Genomic DNA, 17312 nt, shown 5'->3' with positions numbered 1-17312 from the left:
AAGTCTGATGAGAGCTAGCCAATCAGAACAAAGTAGCCTTTTAGGGAGGAGGAGCCTCAAAGAGCTGGGAGCAAAAATGTCTAAGATCCAGAATGAACTGTATGGATAGTTTTTTTGTTTTATTGTTGTTGTTTTTTAAGAACTACAAATCATGCAAAGCTACTCTAGTAGACTCCCATAATAAAAATTCATTACTGGAAATTCGCATAAAAGGTCCCCTTTAATAGAGACAATAAATTGATTTCTGAAAAAACGTCAATTTTATGTTATTTAAAGCATAATTTAACATTATATCCTGACTTAAAGAAGAGGCTAAAAAATCCTAACATGAACTGGCCCAAACCTCACGCTGAAACCTAAACCTTTTCTTATTTTCCGATGAGTACCCAGCAAGTATTTGTTAACCAGAGCTCCTGTATAAAAAAACAAAACAAAACAATAAGCCAGCTTTAAACCCAAAAGGTAACGAAGCTGCGACACCTAAACATAGTAGGCACCCAACTCCTTTTGATTAAAATATATTTGAAATAATTGTCTCAAAGCTATTTCCACAAGATTAAAAGTTGGAACATTTTGATTGGAACAAAAGTTTTGTCACTGCACTTTTATCATACAGCAATACATCAAGAGTGTTTGATAGATACGGATCATCGAGTCCATGTACTGTATATAACATCAGCGACTTAGTTAATGATACAATTTGTATCAAACAAGGTTTTCTCTGTCAAGCATGGATTCAGCTGGGATCTGCTACAGACGACAGTACACGCTGTTAGCCAAAAGCACAGCAGAGGGATCTGATAAATATATTTACAATATGTACATGGTTTATTTACCGGTGGCCGGATGTTCTGTCTGTAGCAGATACCAGAGTTGACCCAAAAGAAAGGGCCAGAGAGAAAGAGCGAGAGAGATGTCCCTTACTAAAACTAAGGTACACACGACAGGGTCACCCATCTCTGCAGCTACAACTCTGACCAAAAAACTGACGTCATCTCAAATAAGATGACCATCTTCCCGTGTTTACCAACATGGGAACAAAAATCCACAAACACCCCCCACACACACATAAATCCATGGAACAGACCTTGGACAAACAGAAGTTTGAAACCACTGAGTGATAACTGAGTACCCGATGACAGTTGACAGTTGGTCCATGTGGTGGCTCCGTTTGACTCAGTGTACAATACACATAATGTGTGTTTATGTATAAATAACTCTTAAATTCAATCACATTTTCGATGTATTTTTGTGAAACCAACTCACCAGATTATGGTTTGGGTGTAAAACCAAAGGTGCCCTTGTATAAACGTCCTGTATGCAAAGCTACAGTACAGTTAAAAACAACAGCTGGGGGTCGGGGTCTAGAACAAATCTCCATTTGTCGCAGGTTAAGTCAAAATCACAGACTTCATCCAGTGTCTCACTCTCTTTCCACACCTGGTAAAAGTTGTTGCTGCACAGTGACCAGACCTGGATTTGGATTATCTTCAGCTTTTTATGTCCTGGAGACTTTTGCATTGTTCGATTATTAATATAAGAAATGAAACAGCTCTCCTCACAGACAATCTGAAAGCGTAATCCCAGCAGTGTGAGGACGGCTGTGTTTCAGGTGGTAGAGCAGGTCGTCTACCAATCAGAAGTCTGAGGGAGTGAGAAAGCACTTTGAGTGCTTAAATTGAGTAGAAAGGCACACTGCAAGTACCAGTCCATTTACCAGTGTTGCTATGCGAAGCAGTTACTTAGCTCGTCTTTACCTTCCCTCGTCAGTAGCCTGTTTGGGCTTTTTCTGCAAGGATGGCAGCCGCCAGCTGCTGGGGGTCTGTGATGTGGGGGCTTCTGGCCATAACCCGGCTTACCAGCTCTGAGGGGAAGATGTTGCACAGGTTTATGTACACTTTCTCCCTCGCATCGCCGTAGCGACTGTGCGAAGGGGATTCTGGGTGCTGTGACATGTAGGAGGGAGGGGCATGAGACGGCACGGTAAGGTGAGAGCTGTGAGGTGGGTACGGTGGGAGAGGGGTGCTGGATGGATGAGGCGGGCAAGGAGAGTGGGCTGGGGGCGGTGGGTGGCTGAGGTAATGAGTTGGGGATGGGTGGAGAGCTGGGTGAGAGGAGTGATGCTGGCCGTAGCCGTCTTGTGTCCATGGAGGAGTGTGCCAGGACGACTGGCGTGTGTCTGGCAGGCTTTGGTAGGTAGGCGGCTCGTATCTGGATGGCGGCAGCGGTGGCTGCCTGTAGTACTTGTCCCAGCTGGGCAGGGCTTTTGGTCGGTGGCGATGGTGTGATGTGGAGAGGTGTTCGTACAGGTGTGAGTCGGACACACTTTCTGCTCGCGTCGGGGCCAGGCAGCGGCCAAGGGGTGAGCCAGGGGGTGCGGGATTGGACTGCGGCAGAGAGTGGTAGTCGCCTGGGCAGCTGGACCGTGCGGTCAGCGGTTGGTGCTGGAGATGAGGGGGCAGGGGGTAGAGGGGCCGCTTTGGGGGAGCCTCTAGTGGAGGCGGATCATGAGCGCAGCTCTGCCCGCGTGCGGCGCTCAGGTGGTAAGGGTGTAGTCCTGTGCTCGGCGTGTGGCTGTGCTGAATGTTTGTGTATTCGGCAGGATGCAGGCCGCAAAGTTCATGGCTAGGTGTGGCATGATGGGAGTACAGTCGGCTGTGGGGATTAGGAAAATGGACAGCGTCTTCCAGTAAGGGGTCCGGGGGGCATCCGGGACACTGCCTCTCGCCGTACGAGTCGCAGCTGCTGCCGCAACTGACGCTGCTTTCGCTGCTGCACTCGGAGCCGGCTGAGCCCAGCCGCAGGTCTGTGTCATTGGGGAAGCGACAGTCTGGGCTCCGTCTGGAGGAGAGGCTCAGGCCAGTGTAAGCACGTGTTACTGAATAGTAGCTTAAGTCTGGAGACTCACAGTGAGGGTAAAGGTCATGGCTGGGGGCTGGTAAGTGACCATGAGCCATCACTGGTCTCGCTTGCTGCTCTTGTGGGAGGCCAAGAGTGGATGGTGGGCCTCCTGGGGCCGGGGACATGCTTATACTCCCACCGCAGCTACCGCTAGTGGAGCTGCTACTGCTGCTGCCACACACAGTATTCTTCTGCACCTCCAGCCTCCCTTTGGCCAGCAGCTTCTCTTCGGCGTCGCTGTATGACAGAGCTCGGATGCTGGGGTCCGACTGCCTTTTCGGGGCGCCTTTCTTGGCGTCGATGCTGCCAGCTGGCACGCTGTGGCTCTTCACCAGCCCGGCGTCGCCCTGGTTCTTTGAGACGACGCAAGTCTTGGCGCTGGCACGCAGCTCATCAGCCACGGCACGCTGTGGTTGGGCGCCTCGCTCCGGGTGGTAGTACTTACATTTGTGACCGTAAGTACACTTCTTTCCTGAAGCAAAGAGACACAACGTGCGCTTCAGTAAACAAGCAAACACACAGAGTGGGCAGAGAAAGGGGAGCTCATTTACTAACTGCACGACATCATCACCGCTCTGTCCACTTCACCTCCTGGTAAATATACAGATCCAGAGAAATATAGAGAAATGGGGGTGTGGCAGTATGCCAACTGGTTTAGATTTAGCAGCATACGCACAGAGGTGAGAAACAAATGGGCTGGTGCACACGTCATAAATCTGACGATAGCTTTCTGCAGGATAAGAAAGTCTCCACTAACGCATTTGCAAATGAGGTCCAATGTCACCACACATGTAAGAAATTATTACATTGTTCTTAAAAAGCACAAAATGTTTCATGTGCGTTATTTCGACGTGTATTTTGTGATTTTCTTCTCACCGTATGGACAAGGCTGCTTCTTCTGCTCAGGCATGACGGGCCTTTTTCTCAGGAAGTTGTCTAAGCTCGGTCCGTGACGACCAAGAGGGTCATCTGGCGGCATGAATCTGCAAGATTAGAAAGGATGAGAGCATTAATTCGCTATTAGAGGAAATACGATGGTGTCCATCCACATTCTTTAAAGCTGCTTCAAGTGTGGAAGCTTTAAAGGAGGCACACAGAATATAATTGATTCCCCACATATAGCAAAGTGAAAATGCCTTCTTTATAGCAGAGTGTGAGATTTTATTTGTAAATAAACTTCATTTATTTAAACATCACTCTGATTCAAAGATAAGAGTTATGACTGTCCTCATAACATCCTCCCCTACTCACTTATCATTGACAAAGGAATACATGAGAAGCCGCTCATCTATGAACTTCTTCCACTCGGGCTTCTCGTTAGCCAGGTCTCTGTAGTTGTCGTTGGAGACGATAATGCCGTCTGACTCATAGGCCAGCTTGACAATGAAGCGGTCGTCGTAGCAGACCACGCGTCGACCTTGGACACGCCGTGAAGGCGTGAACACCAGGATTTTTTCCTTCTCTAGGCGACGTAAGATGTCCTGATCTGTGTAGGAAAGGATTATAGTAAGGCTGGGGGGAAATGCAGTGCTAGAAAACCATTATTACCTATTTTGGATCTTTAGCCCTGTGAGGCCCTGCTGATGTGTTCGGGGCCTATCACCCCACGACCCTAAGGTGGATAAGCAGTTAAGAAAATGGATTTTAGTTAAACCGCGTCTTCTACTGACCTGTTATAGGGGCATCGGGTCGGGACTGCTCTTTCCGCCACGCAGGCACAAAAACTGTGATGTCTTGATGGCCGCGCTCGAGGAACCAATCTACAGCCAGCTGGATGCCCTGACAGGAAAACACTTCCTTGTTGCCATGGCTGTGAAAACGGTGAAAAGGTAAAAGCGTAAATAAACATTTATGATTTTAATGTGTTTCTTTACTGCAGTTTCCACTGACAAACATATATACATATATAATAATAGAGCTCACCTCATGGCTACATTGCTGCCATCTATCACGACTGGCCGCAGGTTGTCCTGGTCACACAAAGAGTCTGAATGACAGGGTGAGTCTGGCCTCTGGCCTTCCAGCAAATCAGAACATCCACAGGAGGATGAGGAAGATGAAGAGGATGAGGTAGAGGCTAATAATCCAGCCGGCTGCTCACTGTCTGACTTGGTGCCCAGCTTGACCAGCTCTCCCAGTATGTCATTGATTAGGGTGTCGGGGCCGAGCTTAGACAGCACCAGTCGCACCGTCTCCTCGGAGTAGCCGAGTTTGAGGGCAAACTCGAGCTTAGCCTGGTACTCTTTCCCACCAGCCTCATAGCCAGGCTCTGAAGCAGACAGACTGGGTGGAGGTTCAGGCAGGTGCTCGGATGGGGAGCCGAGTGTGGACTGGGCATGGGCGTCACATTCAAGCTCTGCTAGAAGTTCAGATGGGGGCTCGGGAGGGCCGTCGGTGCCTAAGTCCACACACTGGGTCCGGCAGAGGGGCTGGTGGGTGTTCTTACTGTGAGTCGACCCTCCGTCTCCTCCGTCCGAGTCGGTACCTGGAGCGAGGGTGGAGCTGGAGGTCAACGCTGACTCGCCCTCTGCGTCGGACCCACTGTTTTCCTCTAGGACGGTCAGTGGAGGGGAGCCAGCGGTGCTCTCCCCCTGCTCCTCCATAGCAGGGGGCCCGTCAGCGCCGCCAGCCTGCCGGTCACCCCCCGCTACGTGTAGATACTCCAAATCCAGCCCCAGGTCGAGGATATGGCCTGAACCTGCCTCCACATGGTCCTTCTGACCCATGGGTCTGTCACAGACATCCAGCACACTGGGCTGACTGCTGCCCACTCACAAAACTTGACTCATTGGTGCCTAAAGGAAGAAAGGTGGAGCGAGTGAGTAAACTGTAAAAAAAGATAAAAGATGGATTTAGCTGTCAAACTGTGCCCAATGTAGTCAAATCCTGGCTCCTGGATTTGACTACATTTGACTGGCGTTGGTTCATATTTTTAATTTTATAGTCCGCATGACTGTCAGACGACTCCATGCAGCTAAGATAAACTAACACAAGCAAACCCACTTTGGAAGCTGACTGAAACTAAGGGAATTTAAAAAAATGAAGACAAAGTAAATAAAATAATAATAATAATACTAACGTCTAATAACTCTGACACCAGTTAGAAGAAGCATTTAAAGACGGGAAACAAAAGAAAACATCACTTTCTTCTCTGCTAATGATACACACACTGGTACTCAAATGCAAATGTGTCATTTATATTACATATATATATATATGATGCGATGGCACAAAGGCCAACAGGGAAGTTGGGTAAATCCCTACTTAAACGTATACGTGGGTAAAAACCCTGGCTGAAAAGTGTAGCGTTTGCTACCACAGCAGTTCCACTGAAATTCCAGGGAGAAATCATTTGCATCCAGGCTGTGTGATAATGGTAATCTAAAGTCAATACTGACTGTCATTTTATGGAAATCTGATTTTACACAGTGTTGGATCCATCTGTTCTGCCCAAAAAACAGAAAAAGAAAAAAAAAACAATCTGACTGGCTGCGCGTCAGGCACAGGCTGGCAGACACAAAGAGCTGATGGGGCCTCTATCCCTAATTAATGGACTCCCGCGTTTTTTCATGTCTGGCCCAGTGTGTGTGTGTTTTTTAATAGCACCACGCCACAGCACATTAATCTATTGGGGGGGCCAGAGGGTGAACTAGGGCGGTTGGACTATTCTCCCTCCTCATTCTACCTGGTAATTAAGGCCCATATGCTTCTTCCCACCGGGGTCACTCGTTAAAACATTGAAGGCTATGAAGTCAATCGGGCCGTTGTATTCGAGCATCAGGTCTGAGGTTAGACTAGTCTGATCTGTAATAAAGGTTTAATAAAGGTTTAGAGGTTTGTAATAAAGGAAAAGTTAATCTGAGAAAACGAAATTAGAGACATTCGACTAATCCTGAGGTGAAATCTGCAAAAATGCTTTTAGAAGTGAAAAATGAACTTTTTAAAGTCTTATTTGGGACAAAGTTGGCTTTTTAATTTTTTTTTTTTATTAGATTTGACCCTAAATATGCAGCTTGATGTATTCTGACTGGACTCTACTTTGAAGTTTAAAATCTTCGCACCTACAAAATTTAACATTTTTCCTGACGACAAGCAGGGCAGAGCAAATGATGAAAATGGGGAAGTGACTTAAAGCTGTTGGTAGAACGGGGAGGATCGGTTAGACAAGGGGTGGAGTGAGTGTGCATTTTATGAAAAAGGGCTGCCTAGCAACGTGGCTGAGCTACTGTTGCTAAGCTACAGCTGTTGAAAGCATTCTCCCATCCAAATGCCAAGACAGAGGCTGCAGCGTTCAGCCGGCGACCCGCCTTAATTCACACATGTTACAAAAAGGTCTGCTGTGGGAGGGGGCAGAGGGGCTTAAGTGTGCCTCACTGGTAACCCACCAAGACAACAATAGACCCACAGCACTGATTAGGACTGGGACCTTGGCATTAGCTGCTGTGGGTGTTGATGGTGCCCTGTGATGCACACACAAACACACTAACGACCCAAGGTGACTCATAATGCTGTGGAGAGAGTGGGACTGAGTTTGCAGCTCATCAGCTAGACTGATGATCTTCTCTCAGGCGTAACAATCAGCTAATCTAAAGCGCGAGCATCACATCAGCACTGCATAACTTCAGACAGTCTGGTCAGCCGCGCCAACACTAACAGATCCAGCTAAAGCGAAACTGTGAATGACAGCAGCAGAATAACAACAATATTAGAAAATATTCAACATTTGACTGTGTCGCTACAAGAAAAATACGAGTACACTCTAAAAAGATCTCACAGCGGACAGTTTGGAGTCGATAAAGGCATTTGGAATAGATTTATCAGGCTTGGGCTCTAGCAGTCCACCTAAGTTTTTACTGTTGAAGTCTCTTTTTTTCATTATTTACCACTATTATATCTCCACATGAATCAAAAGCTGACAAATAATTCATAGCCTTAAAGAGGGTAATCAAGACCAATCTACAGATATCTGTAGAGGTTAGGAAATCCTCAGCCCATACAGATAATAATAGTTTAGTGGATAGCTGATATTTTACATTTGTTCATTTTGTTGTTGCAGTTTAATTTCTTTCACCCTTCTGGATCAGAGAAACAAATAATTCTTGGTTCTAATAAACAACTGAACAGCTTTAAAAGGTCTCCTGGTCTTCGTCATATTATTGTGCAAAGTAGTGTTTGCCTCAGTGGAAAGTTGATATGACACAACAGATAAATACCATCCTGTTTTATACAGTTTTCTGGTATCAGACAATATTCTCCGTACTGAAAGCTTTCTGGTTACTGCTCGACTGTAATCCAAGTTCTACTAAACAATCACATCTGGTAGTTCTTGTGGCCATTTGGAAACAATGACCAGTGATCAGAACAGAGTGCTGAAACAGATATCCACCACCTACACCAGTAGCCCTGAATCACTGGCTCCCCAGAGGATAAGCCAGCAGGCCAGCTGATGGGCCCCCATACTGCATATAGTGTGACAGCCAGAGATGGACAGTAACATGTTACTGTAATCTGATTACTTTAAGTAACGAGTAAAGTAAGGGATTCCTATCGCAAAAACGGTAATTAGATTACCGTTACTTTCCCGTAGGAACGCTGCGTTACTGCGTTACTAAAACCGTGATTTTTTTGCGAGAATGTCTCATGACAATGACGTAAGCGAGTGCGACATTCGTGACAACAGCTGTGTGCAGATCAACAATGGATCATATATCGAGTACGGAGAGAGTATGAGCGTGCAGCGTTTAAAGCGTGGAAGTACTGACCTTACTTTGAGTTTGATTCCATAAAAAGTGACAAAAACATTAGTGTCCGTTGTGCGTGGGAAGAAAACTTATTTTTTCAGCGAAAAAAAAAACCCTAAACAAGCACCAAGTGCGCTACGACGTAATGGGAAATTCACAGAGAAACTCGTGGATTCTTCCACTGACCGCTGCGGCACACCTGCACCAGGATAAACCACCGCCTGCCTCACTTCTGCTTTACAGGTGAAAATAGAGCAACAGGACCGCTAGTCTTTGACTTTATTTATTTTCTGCTGTGTTTTACTTGCATCTATTTGAAAGAGTGAGTGTAAACACACAAAATATTTTATTTTATGTGCTGGAATGTGCAGAAAATAGGTTTAAATGTTAAACTAATTTCTTCAAGTCAGAGAATGGTGCATATAATTTAATTTTTACTTGATGCATAAAGTTAAAAGATTAAAACTGATAAAACAAGTTAAAAAAAAGAGACTTTTTCATTTGATTACATTTTGTATGATGGATTATGTAGAAAAAGTAGAATTGGGCTGAAAGATCTATCGCTTTATCACCTATTTAGGTTGTAAATCGTGTTTTTAAAAAGTAACTAAGTAACTAAGTAATTAATTACTTTTGAAAATAAGTAATCAGTAAAGTAACGGGATTACTTTTTTGGGGAAGTAATCAGTAATTAGTTACTGATTACTTTTTTCAAGTAACTTGACCAACACTGGTGACAGCTAATAAATAAAGCTCCACCCGGTAGTTTCAGCTGCTCCCTTATTTACCAAGCTGTCATCACACCGAACGGTTGGATCCACGTGTTTTATTTGGCAAAGATGTTACACCGAATGCCCTTGCACCTATCCGGGCTTGGGGCCGGCACACTACCAGTACACTAGCTTGTGATGGGTTTGCTGACCGATATATGGTCAATACAGATCTATCTGCTGATATTTTTTAATATACATAGATGCAGTAATTATATTATATTATATTAATTTTGCAGAAAAGCCAGTAACTCAGGAGATTTACTCAGTGGTCGTGATATTCTGCTACATGCGCTGCAGACAGATCTGAGGTAGAGACAGCGCCGCTCTGTTGGACAAACTATGTGATGACAGAATTTCTGAACTATTTCAAAATTATATTTCAGGAAAAAATATATATATCAGTGCATAGTGGATAACACTTTCTTGTCTTCCTACTTGAGCCTGGTTTTGATGGAGGTTTCTTCCTGTTAAAAGGGAGTTCTTCCTTCCCACTGTCGCCGAGTGCTTGCTCATAGGCAGTCATTTGACTGCTGGCGTTTTCTCTTTATTACTGTAGCGCCTTAAGGAAACTGTTGTTGAGGTTTGACACCATATAAATAAAATTAAGTAGAACATGTAATTGAATGCTGATACATCTGAGGCCAGTCAAAACTGCCTGTTAATATCAATTGACTGACATGTTGGTTTGGATCTGCTAATCTGCTAATAATCTTTATTAGTACTTACTGTGATTATATCTATGATTAATCAATTGAGCAATTTGCCTACAGGTTGAAAGAAAACCATGGCGAATAAGGTCTGAAAAAATGCTTTGTCACAGTCCAAGATTACATATTTAAAACATTTTGTATGAAAAATCAGTCCAAGGCCCAAAGATATTAGCAGCTGAGATAACTTAAAGTAAGCACATATTTACATAAAACACTGGGGGTGACTGTAAAAATGTGGCAGACTCTGGATCTTTTAGTTCTGTTAAGTTTCTTTGCTTTCACAACCTCTTTACCCTCATTTGATCTTTTTCACAATCTGGATAAATCCAATCATAATCCCGTAGTTTGAGCTGCTTAACATCAAAAACCTGAACAGTCACGATGAAAGCCCGTAAGTCTTTTCATAGCTAGGGTTTTAAAAGTCTTCTTGTGTGGCAGAGCTCTGCAGACGAATGCATGTGAAATCGGGTCCAGCTTTAACGGCCCGAAGACATCGCGGCATCTCCAAACCTCCAGGGTGAGCGGGTGCATCTTTCAAACATCAGCTCACACACACGCACACACACACACACACACACACACACACACACACACACACACACACACACACACCACTGCTGGCTTTGATGGAACCAGTAATGAATATGTAACACAGTCCTTGCAGCGCTTTGTGCAAGTGCGTGCAGCGGATTGGGGGGGTTCCATTTTGAAAGGCGGTCTGGGAGGGGGCACAGGACTACGGGGGGTGCGGGGGTAGACCCCTGTGTCTCCAGCACAGTGCAAAAGTTACTGTAAAAAGCGTGTGCATGCATTAGTGCATCTAGGTGGCGCACTAGACTTTACCCACCAGCAACAAGGCAACAGATGTCTGCTGAGCGCGGTATCTGCAATGGGTATCCCCCACAAAACAGACACACACACACACACACACACTTTCTCTTTCTAAGGGCAGCACCTTCAAGAAAACTTTCTGAAAACTTTTTTGTTTTATCCACTAATGTGAGACTAATATATATTTTTAACCAGCATCACAGGAAGCCCATCCCTCCTGCATCAAGTTTCATATCACACAAATCTGAACAACTGCATTGACGGCAGACGTGAGCAAAGTTTAGGCAGGTGCTACAGCACTATAAACTCTTATCCTGCACACCTAGAATTTTTTTAAAAATACTCTTGTGGTTAAAAGTCACTAATGGGTTCTGCAAGTTGCATCCATTTTCAGCGATGTTTCACAATCAACAAAAGAAAGTGGGCTCCATCTTTTCCTCTTTAATCTGAATTTGCCCTTGTGAATTATAAATGACTCGAACCTTTCTGAAAACTTAAAGGAGTCTAGGTTACTCCCTGTATGCCACCATCAGTTTTTTTGATGATCCTGCAGCGCAGCGGAAGCCTAGTGAGGCTCGAGAGGAGCAACCTGTCGTGCAAAAGTCAATATTTCTATTTTATAGCAAGCGGAAGATAAATTTCAGTATAAAAGTCAGGTTATAATAGAGAGGAGGGAACTCCATCACACTCACCAGACCAATAAAGTGCAACAAACAATGAAGAGAGGAAATGTGATTAGCTCATTTCAACATCTTTAAATCCTTGAAAAGCCGATTAAAAAACGCTGCAGGTGAAACTGAGAAAGAACCAATCCCAAAGTTCCCACAGCAACAACATCCAAGATCGATTTCTTCTTTCTTCTAGAGCATCCAGCTCCAGCCTCACGCCTCTGTCCTCACTGTCCGACTGTCTTCCAGAGCTGTGTGTGTGTCTTTTCCCCCCTCTGCAGAAGCAGGCAAGTTGGACAATGAGTGGCAGAACAGATGGACCCAACAATGTCAGCCATTCCCTCGTTCAGAGTGGCTGCTTCTGACCAATCGGAGAAGCAGCAGCCCTACAATGAGGTGCAGAGGCAAGAGGCAGGGGAGGAGGGGAGTGGCTGTGGGCAGATGTCTGCAACACCCAGTTTCCCCAAGGCACGCGTACTCAACGTGCACCGGCACACACACACGCACGCTAAGTCACACACTCCACGGCCTGAAAGGGCTTCCCCTGTGTGGCCGATGAATCAACGAGGGGTGGGAGGCTGAACAATGGAGCTACACAATGGGAGGCTGGGGAGGGCAGCTGCAGTGTGAGGCCTGGTGCTATTACGGCCCCGGGCAGCAATGGAGAACACCTGGCTACAGAGCGCCACAGTCACTCTCCTCTCTTTGTCTCGAGCTGTGGGGAGGGTGGCGGCGGTGGTGACAGGAGGGGTTTCAACTGAAAGAAAAGCTGAAGGCTGGCTGAAAGACTGCTGTGGCCTTTAAGAGAGTGCAGGAGGAAAGAGAAGAGTGTGGCTGCGCTGAAAGAGAAAAAAAGACAAGTGTGTGGGGGGCGAGAGACATCAAAAAGTTTTATGTCCCAGTGAGTATGAGGAGGGGACCTGCTCAGCATTGTTGTGGCACACTTAAGGCTGATGACTCAGAAGCACAAATCTTTGCCTTTTTGTCTTTTATATGATTATGTAGCACGTGTAGAGGATCCCATTTGTTAAAGAAAAGCAACATACTACAATGACACAAGAACTTGCCTACGATTTCTTGGACACTGGTATAAATGTATTTCAATTTCAGTTATATAGCATCAAATTCAACAATTCAATCAACAGTTGCTTCAAGCCACTTTATATTGTAAGGTAAAAACCCTACATTTAAATACTGAACAACAAAAAAAGCTTATCTCAGACACGCCCATCCCGAAATAACGTTAGCCAAACAAACTCATCTCAACCAAAAAACCATCCAACGCTGGATACACTTAACTTGAAAGAGCTGCTACTTAATACACACTAGTAGTAGTAAATAAGACAGAAACCTCCATGTATCTACAAATCATAAATTAAAGCAGCGGTCCCCAACCCCTGGGCCTCGGGCCGGTACCGGTCCGTGAGTCGTTTGGTATCGGGCCGCGAGAGTTGAGGCTCAGGTGTGAAATGTATAGTTTTCAGGGTTTTTATCGGTTTTTAGCGTTATTTTGTTATCGTTTTTATCGTTAACTCGGTTTTCCTGGGTCTTTTCACGTGTGTTATGAATAAATCTTCTTTTTTTCGGTACCAGTACTAGTTTTATTTTGTTGTAATTATCCGCAACACCTTAAAGGCCGGTCCGTGAAAATAATGTCGGGCATAAACCGGTCCGTGGCGCAAAAAAGGTTGGAGACCGCTGAATTAAAGAATTAATTTATTATTTTTTTTAAACCAAATCAATGGCTACCTTTGATTGTTTTAAATTTTTTAAAAAGGAAATATTGACAAAGTTTAACTTTGAGGACAAAATTTGCAGTTGAGAAAAAGTGATAAATCGCAATAAAGCTTATCAATATCGCAAAAAAATCCCAATAATATTGTATCAGTGTCTGATGAGTCCCACCTCTATCAAACAGGCAGAATGAAGAGCAGAGAACAATACACTGTAGTCTAGTACCATGCAGACTACTTGAATATGGATACCCAGCTGACCAAAGTGACACACAGACTGGACAGAGGTAAAAGTAGCAGATGCTTATAACAACAGTGTAAATTAATATGCCAAATATGCCAAAGATGAACATGGTGCAGCTTAATGTGAGCTGTTTATCTAGGACGCTTTTTTTTTAAAAATTGAAACAAATGACTCTTCATCCGAGCCAAGTAGCGCAACTCAAATCCCACAGCTGATCCCTGTGTATTAAAATGATGAAATAAAAGTAAGGTGGACGCGCACAGTTGCTCCTTCACCTCCAAATCCGAAGCTTTTGTCTCCATTTTTTGCAGACTCTATAGCAACTGCATGTTTTTGTTGCTCCTCAGGGACTCTGACATTGTCTAACGGCACATAATCAGGTACTGCTGTAACATGAGTGCTGCATGGCACCAAAGCAAGCCAGGGGAAAAAAAAAAAAAAAAAAATCAAACGTCTCAGTGTCACTATTGATTGTTTTTTTTGTCCCCTCTGGTCACCAACACAGAGTACTGACAGCAAAATAAATAAAGAAATAACGCTGTCGATATGTAATACCGTGGGAGGTGACAAGGCCGGGGCATGTCCACTAGTCATGTCAACCTAATAGAGACAGCCAGTGGTTTGGGTTTCATAGAAACTTTTAAGCATTTTTCTTAAAACGACTTACAACGGCCAAGACCGAGCATAAATTATTAAATAAATTACTGCACGAGACAAACGTTAAATATGAAATGAAAATACGGTTCTGATTTATGTGACTGAAAGAAAAAAATACTGATATTCTGCAGCACAAAATTTATGTGACACTAATGACTCATATTAGTGATTAAGAAGAGGGCCAATGTTTAAAAAAAATAAAAATAAAAAATATGTTGTTAAAACAGCACCTGGGGGGATAAATTAGGGAGCAGGTGAACATTCATTATCCAAATTCAGTTTAGCAGCAGGTGTAGTGGGGTGTTCCCAATATGCAAGGTAAGACTGACCCAGGAAACCTGCGGGACGTGGGTGATCCCTGCCATCTGAAAAGCTACTGCAGCTCTGGTTTTTGAATAAGATAGGAAGAGTCAGAACAGTGCACCTGGATCGTTTATGGGAAAGCAGGAATTCTAGCATTCATGAGAAGGCCGTCGCTTGGGTGTGCTGCAAAAACAACTTCCAGGACTTAAAGGATGTGCTACTCACACGTTGCCTCCTGACAGGACACCTTTATAGGTCGTAGTGGTTAAGAATTGTTTTGCTAGCTTAATGGGAACTTACATAAAGCCTGCCTGGTTTTATTCAAGATCTGTGCTCCAAAACAGCAAATATTTCACACTTTTGCATCAAAAATAACAAAATCAACTGCACTTTACAATCAAAGTAGTTGTATAATTGGCACGCTGGTATAAAATTAATACGTAATCATTGCAGGTTTAATTGAATTATTTGCAGTGTTCACTTTGGATTCTTCGTAGGGGCCAACACAGCACTCTGGCTAATGAGCGCCAAGCTGCAGCAGCCACACCCGTGGAAACTGAGTACGATCCAGAGGACAACGCATCTGCCAACGGAAAAATTAATTTAGAGAGATAAGGCTGAAATATCCAGCTGCATTTATCTTGGCAGCAACAAGTAGCAGCATGTATTTAGAGGCAACAGAAAGCGGTGTGGTGTCGGTGTGTGTGCTCAGCCAATTTGCCAACTAAAATAAGTGTTCCCCCAGCTTTAGTGGGCTCAACAAGAAAACAAATGCCTGATTAAATAGGAATATGCTCCTAGTCAGCTCTCAGAGTCAGACAGGGTGCTGAGGAGAGATGCATACAACAGCTGACCGACTGCACAGCTCCCAAATGCTCTAACAGAGACAGGAGGAGCTCTCTGTGGGGGCCATCTGTCCTCACAAACAGGTGTGCACTGCTCCCAACAACTGCAGCAGCAGGATGAACGCTGAAAACCCAGCACAACAGAGCTGAGCTGCAGCGGGAGGCTTCTTCCTGTGCCTGATATTAATTCTTGCTGGGTTTGGTCCAACCTGCTCTAGTCTTACTTCCTTATCAATAAGACTTGCAAACTATCGGGCGACGAGTCAGGGACTATTTTAATAACCACTTTAGTCATGAAAAAGTAAAATGCCTCTGGCTTTGCATGTCAAATTTGATGAGACATCACACATTTGACTGAGGTGAATAAACAAAGTTCTCAAAACGAGCAGAAATCCAGCGATGTTCAATTCACTGTTACTTAAAAACAATAAAAAGTTAGCGATTAATCTTCTATTCTGTTTGGAAAAATGACAAATGGGGAGAAAGAAGGTGCAGTGCATCACTGTGGTCCACTTTTCCTATCCAACCGAGGTTCAGGCAACAGAAGGAGACCTTTTGCTCATTGTAACCTCTTTCTGACCTCTGCACATCCACTCAGCACTGCCAGCACCACCAGCAGTACAGAGTAAGTTCAGGATATCATGGCAAAAGTCATTACCTGTGTGTGTGTGTGTGTGTGTGTGTTTCAAATGAATACCACAGAAAAGTGAACAGAGGAAGTCTTTGTGGAGTGAGAGGGCATGCAAGAGGATGTTATTTGATACAGAATAGCCTTTAAACGTGACAGGGACACACTTTGAGTTTGGAAACAGGGGTGATGGTCAGAAGAAAGCAAAGTGGGGTCACTAAATAAAAGCCCCACGGGGTGTGGACAGACAGCTGTTGGGCTCGTGCCTACACCACGCCCCCCACCCTTCCCCATCCAAAAGCTCAAAGCCTGGACTGCTACTGGTCCGACCCCTTCGCTGAACCACTATAACCAGTGTTCAGCACAGCTGTCAGTTTGCGGAGACAGGTGGGAGGGAGAGACAAGAGCGCCTCTTCTCCCTCCTGAATTCCCCAGAGAGCAGACTTGTGCTTCACTCAGGCCTTCTTCACCCCAAAACTGCCTTAATGCTCATTTCAAAAACACGCATCAGCTCCATTTTCAGCCTAAAAGGCGCGAAATCCCACAGCAGCACCCATCCCGTTGTCTGCCTGTTGAAGAGGATACAGTCAACAAACTATATTATGGATGTTTGGGAGCGCGCATGGGGCGTGCACGGTCACCGCAAACCAACACCGTCACGACCTCCCTGCAGCTCTCACCCACACCAACCTGCGGCTCCTCCTGCTAACGAGTCCGCCCTGAGGACGCTGTTGGCGGGTTCTCACCTGGTCAGAGCCGCCGCTGGAGCCGCACGACAAGCTTGGCGTTAAAACGCGCCCATCTTCATCACATACTGGCGACGCAAAACATCCGGCCGGACTGCAGCGTGACCCAGCTAAACTGCGTCAGGCTGAAAAGAGCGACGACGCGTCTTCCGCTCTGCCGCTCTTTCAAAATAAAAGCAAACCACCCAACCACCTGTTCAAGGGGAAGAAAGACAAGCAGGATTTCTTATACCAACACTTGTGTACTTTTCTTCTGTCTTATGTTTGTCTGGTATAAGATATAACAACAAACCCTACGTTTTGTTAGCAACTAACTTACCTCAAGACCCTCAACATAGCATACAATTCAAACTGAAAACCAGCCGCGTTTGAAGATTTTAACCTCTCTTAACGTAAAATAAAATAATACAATTAATAAAAACAATAATTATGATAATTTTAGGCTAAACAGGAAACTGTACCAAAAGTGTTGAGGCTCGCTTTACTAAAATTATTGCGCTTGTGGTACCTGTGTGCGGCGCGATCATCGATG

At 44.8% G+C, this 17312-nt stretch overlaps 1 protein-coding gene across 2 annotated transcripts; it reads right to left on the bottom strand.

Moving 5' to 3' along the window:
- Positions 1-1061: 1061 nt before the first annotated feature.
- LOC102795139 (putative ribonuclease ZC3H12C) lies at positions 1062-16900 on the bottom strand. 2 transcript variants are annotated; one of them, XM_006804956.3, is made up of 6 exons: positions 16781-16900; positions 4825-5696; positions 4572-4711; positions 4153-4387; positions 3778-3884; positions 1062-3373 (listed from the first exon to the last, which is right to left on the bottom strand). In XM_006804956.3, exons 2-6 carry the CDS (start codon positions 5625-5627, stop codon positions 1767-1769), a joined length of 2892 nt encoding a protein of 963 aa, XP_006805019.2. In that variant the 5' UTR covers positions 5628-5696; positions 16781-16900; the 3' UTR covers positions 1062-1766. The 2 variants fall into 2 exon arrangements, with proteins under 2 accessions (XP_006805019.2, XP_035769874.2); XM_035913981.2 differs by lacking the exon at positions 16781-16900 and adding an exon at positions 11649-11960.
- Positions 16901-17312: the final 412 nt, after the last annotated feature.

Source organism: Neolamprologus brichardi, chromosome 23 (assembly GCF_056152115.1).
Source record: "Neolamprologus brichardi isolate AB-2024 chromosome 23, ASM5615211v1, whole genome shotgun sequence".
In the NCBI taxonomy this organism is placed as follows: domain Eukaryota; kingdom Metazoa; phylum Chordata; class Actinopteri; order Cichliformes; family Cichlidae; genus Neolamprologus; species Neolamprologus brichardi.
The sequence above is the reverse complement of the archived record's forward strand: the minus strand, read 5'-3'. Positions and strand labels throughout refer to the sequence as shown.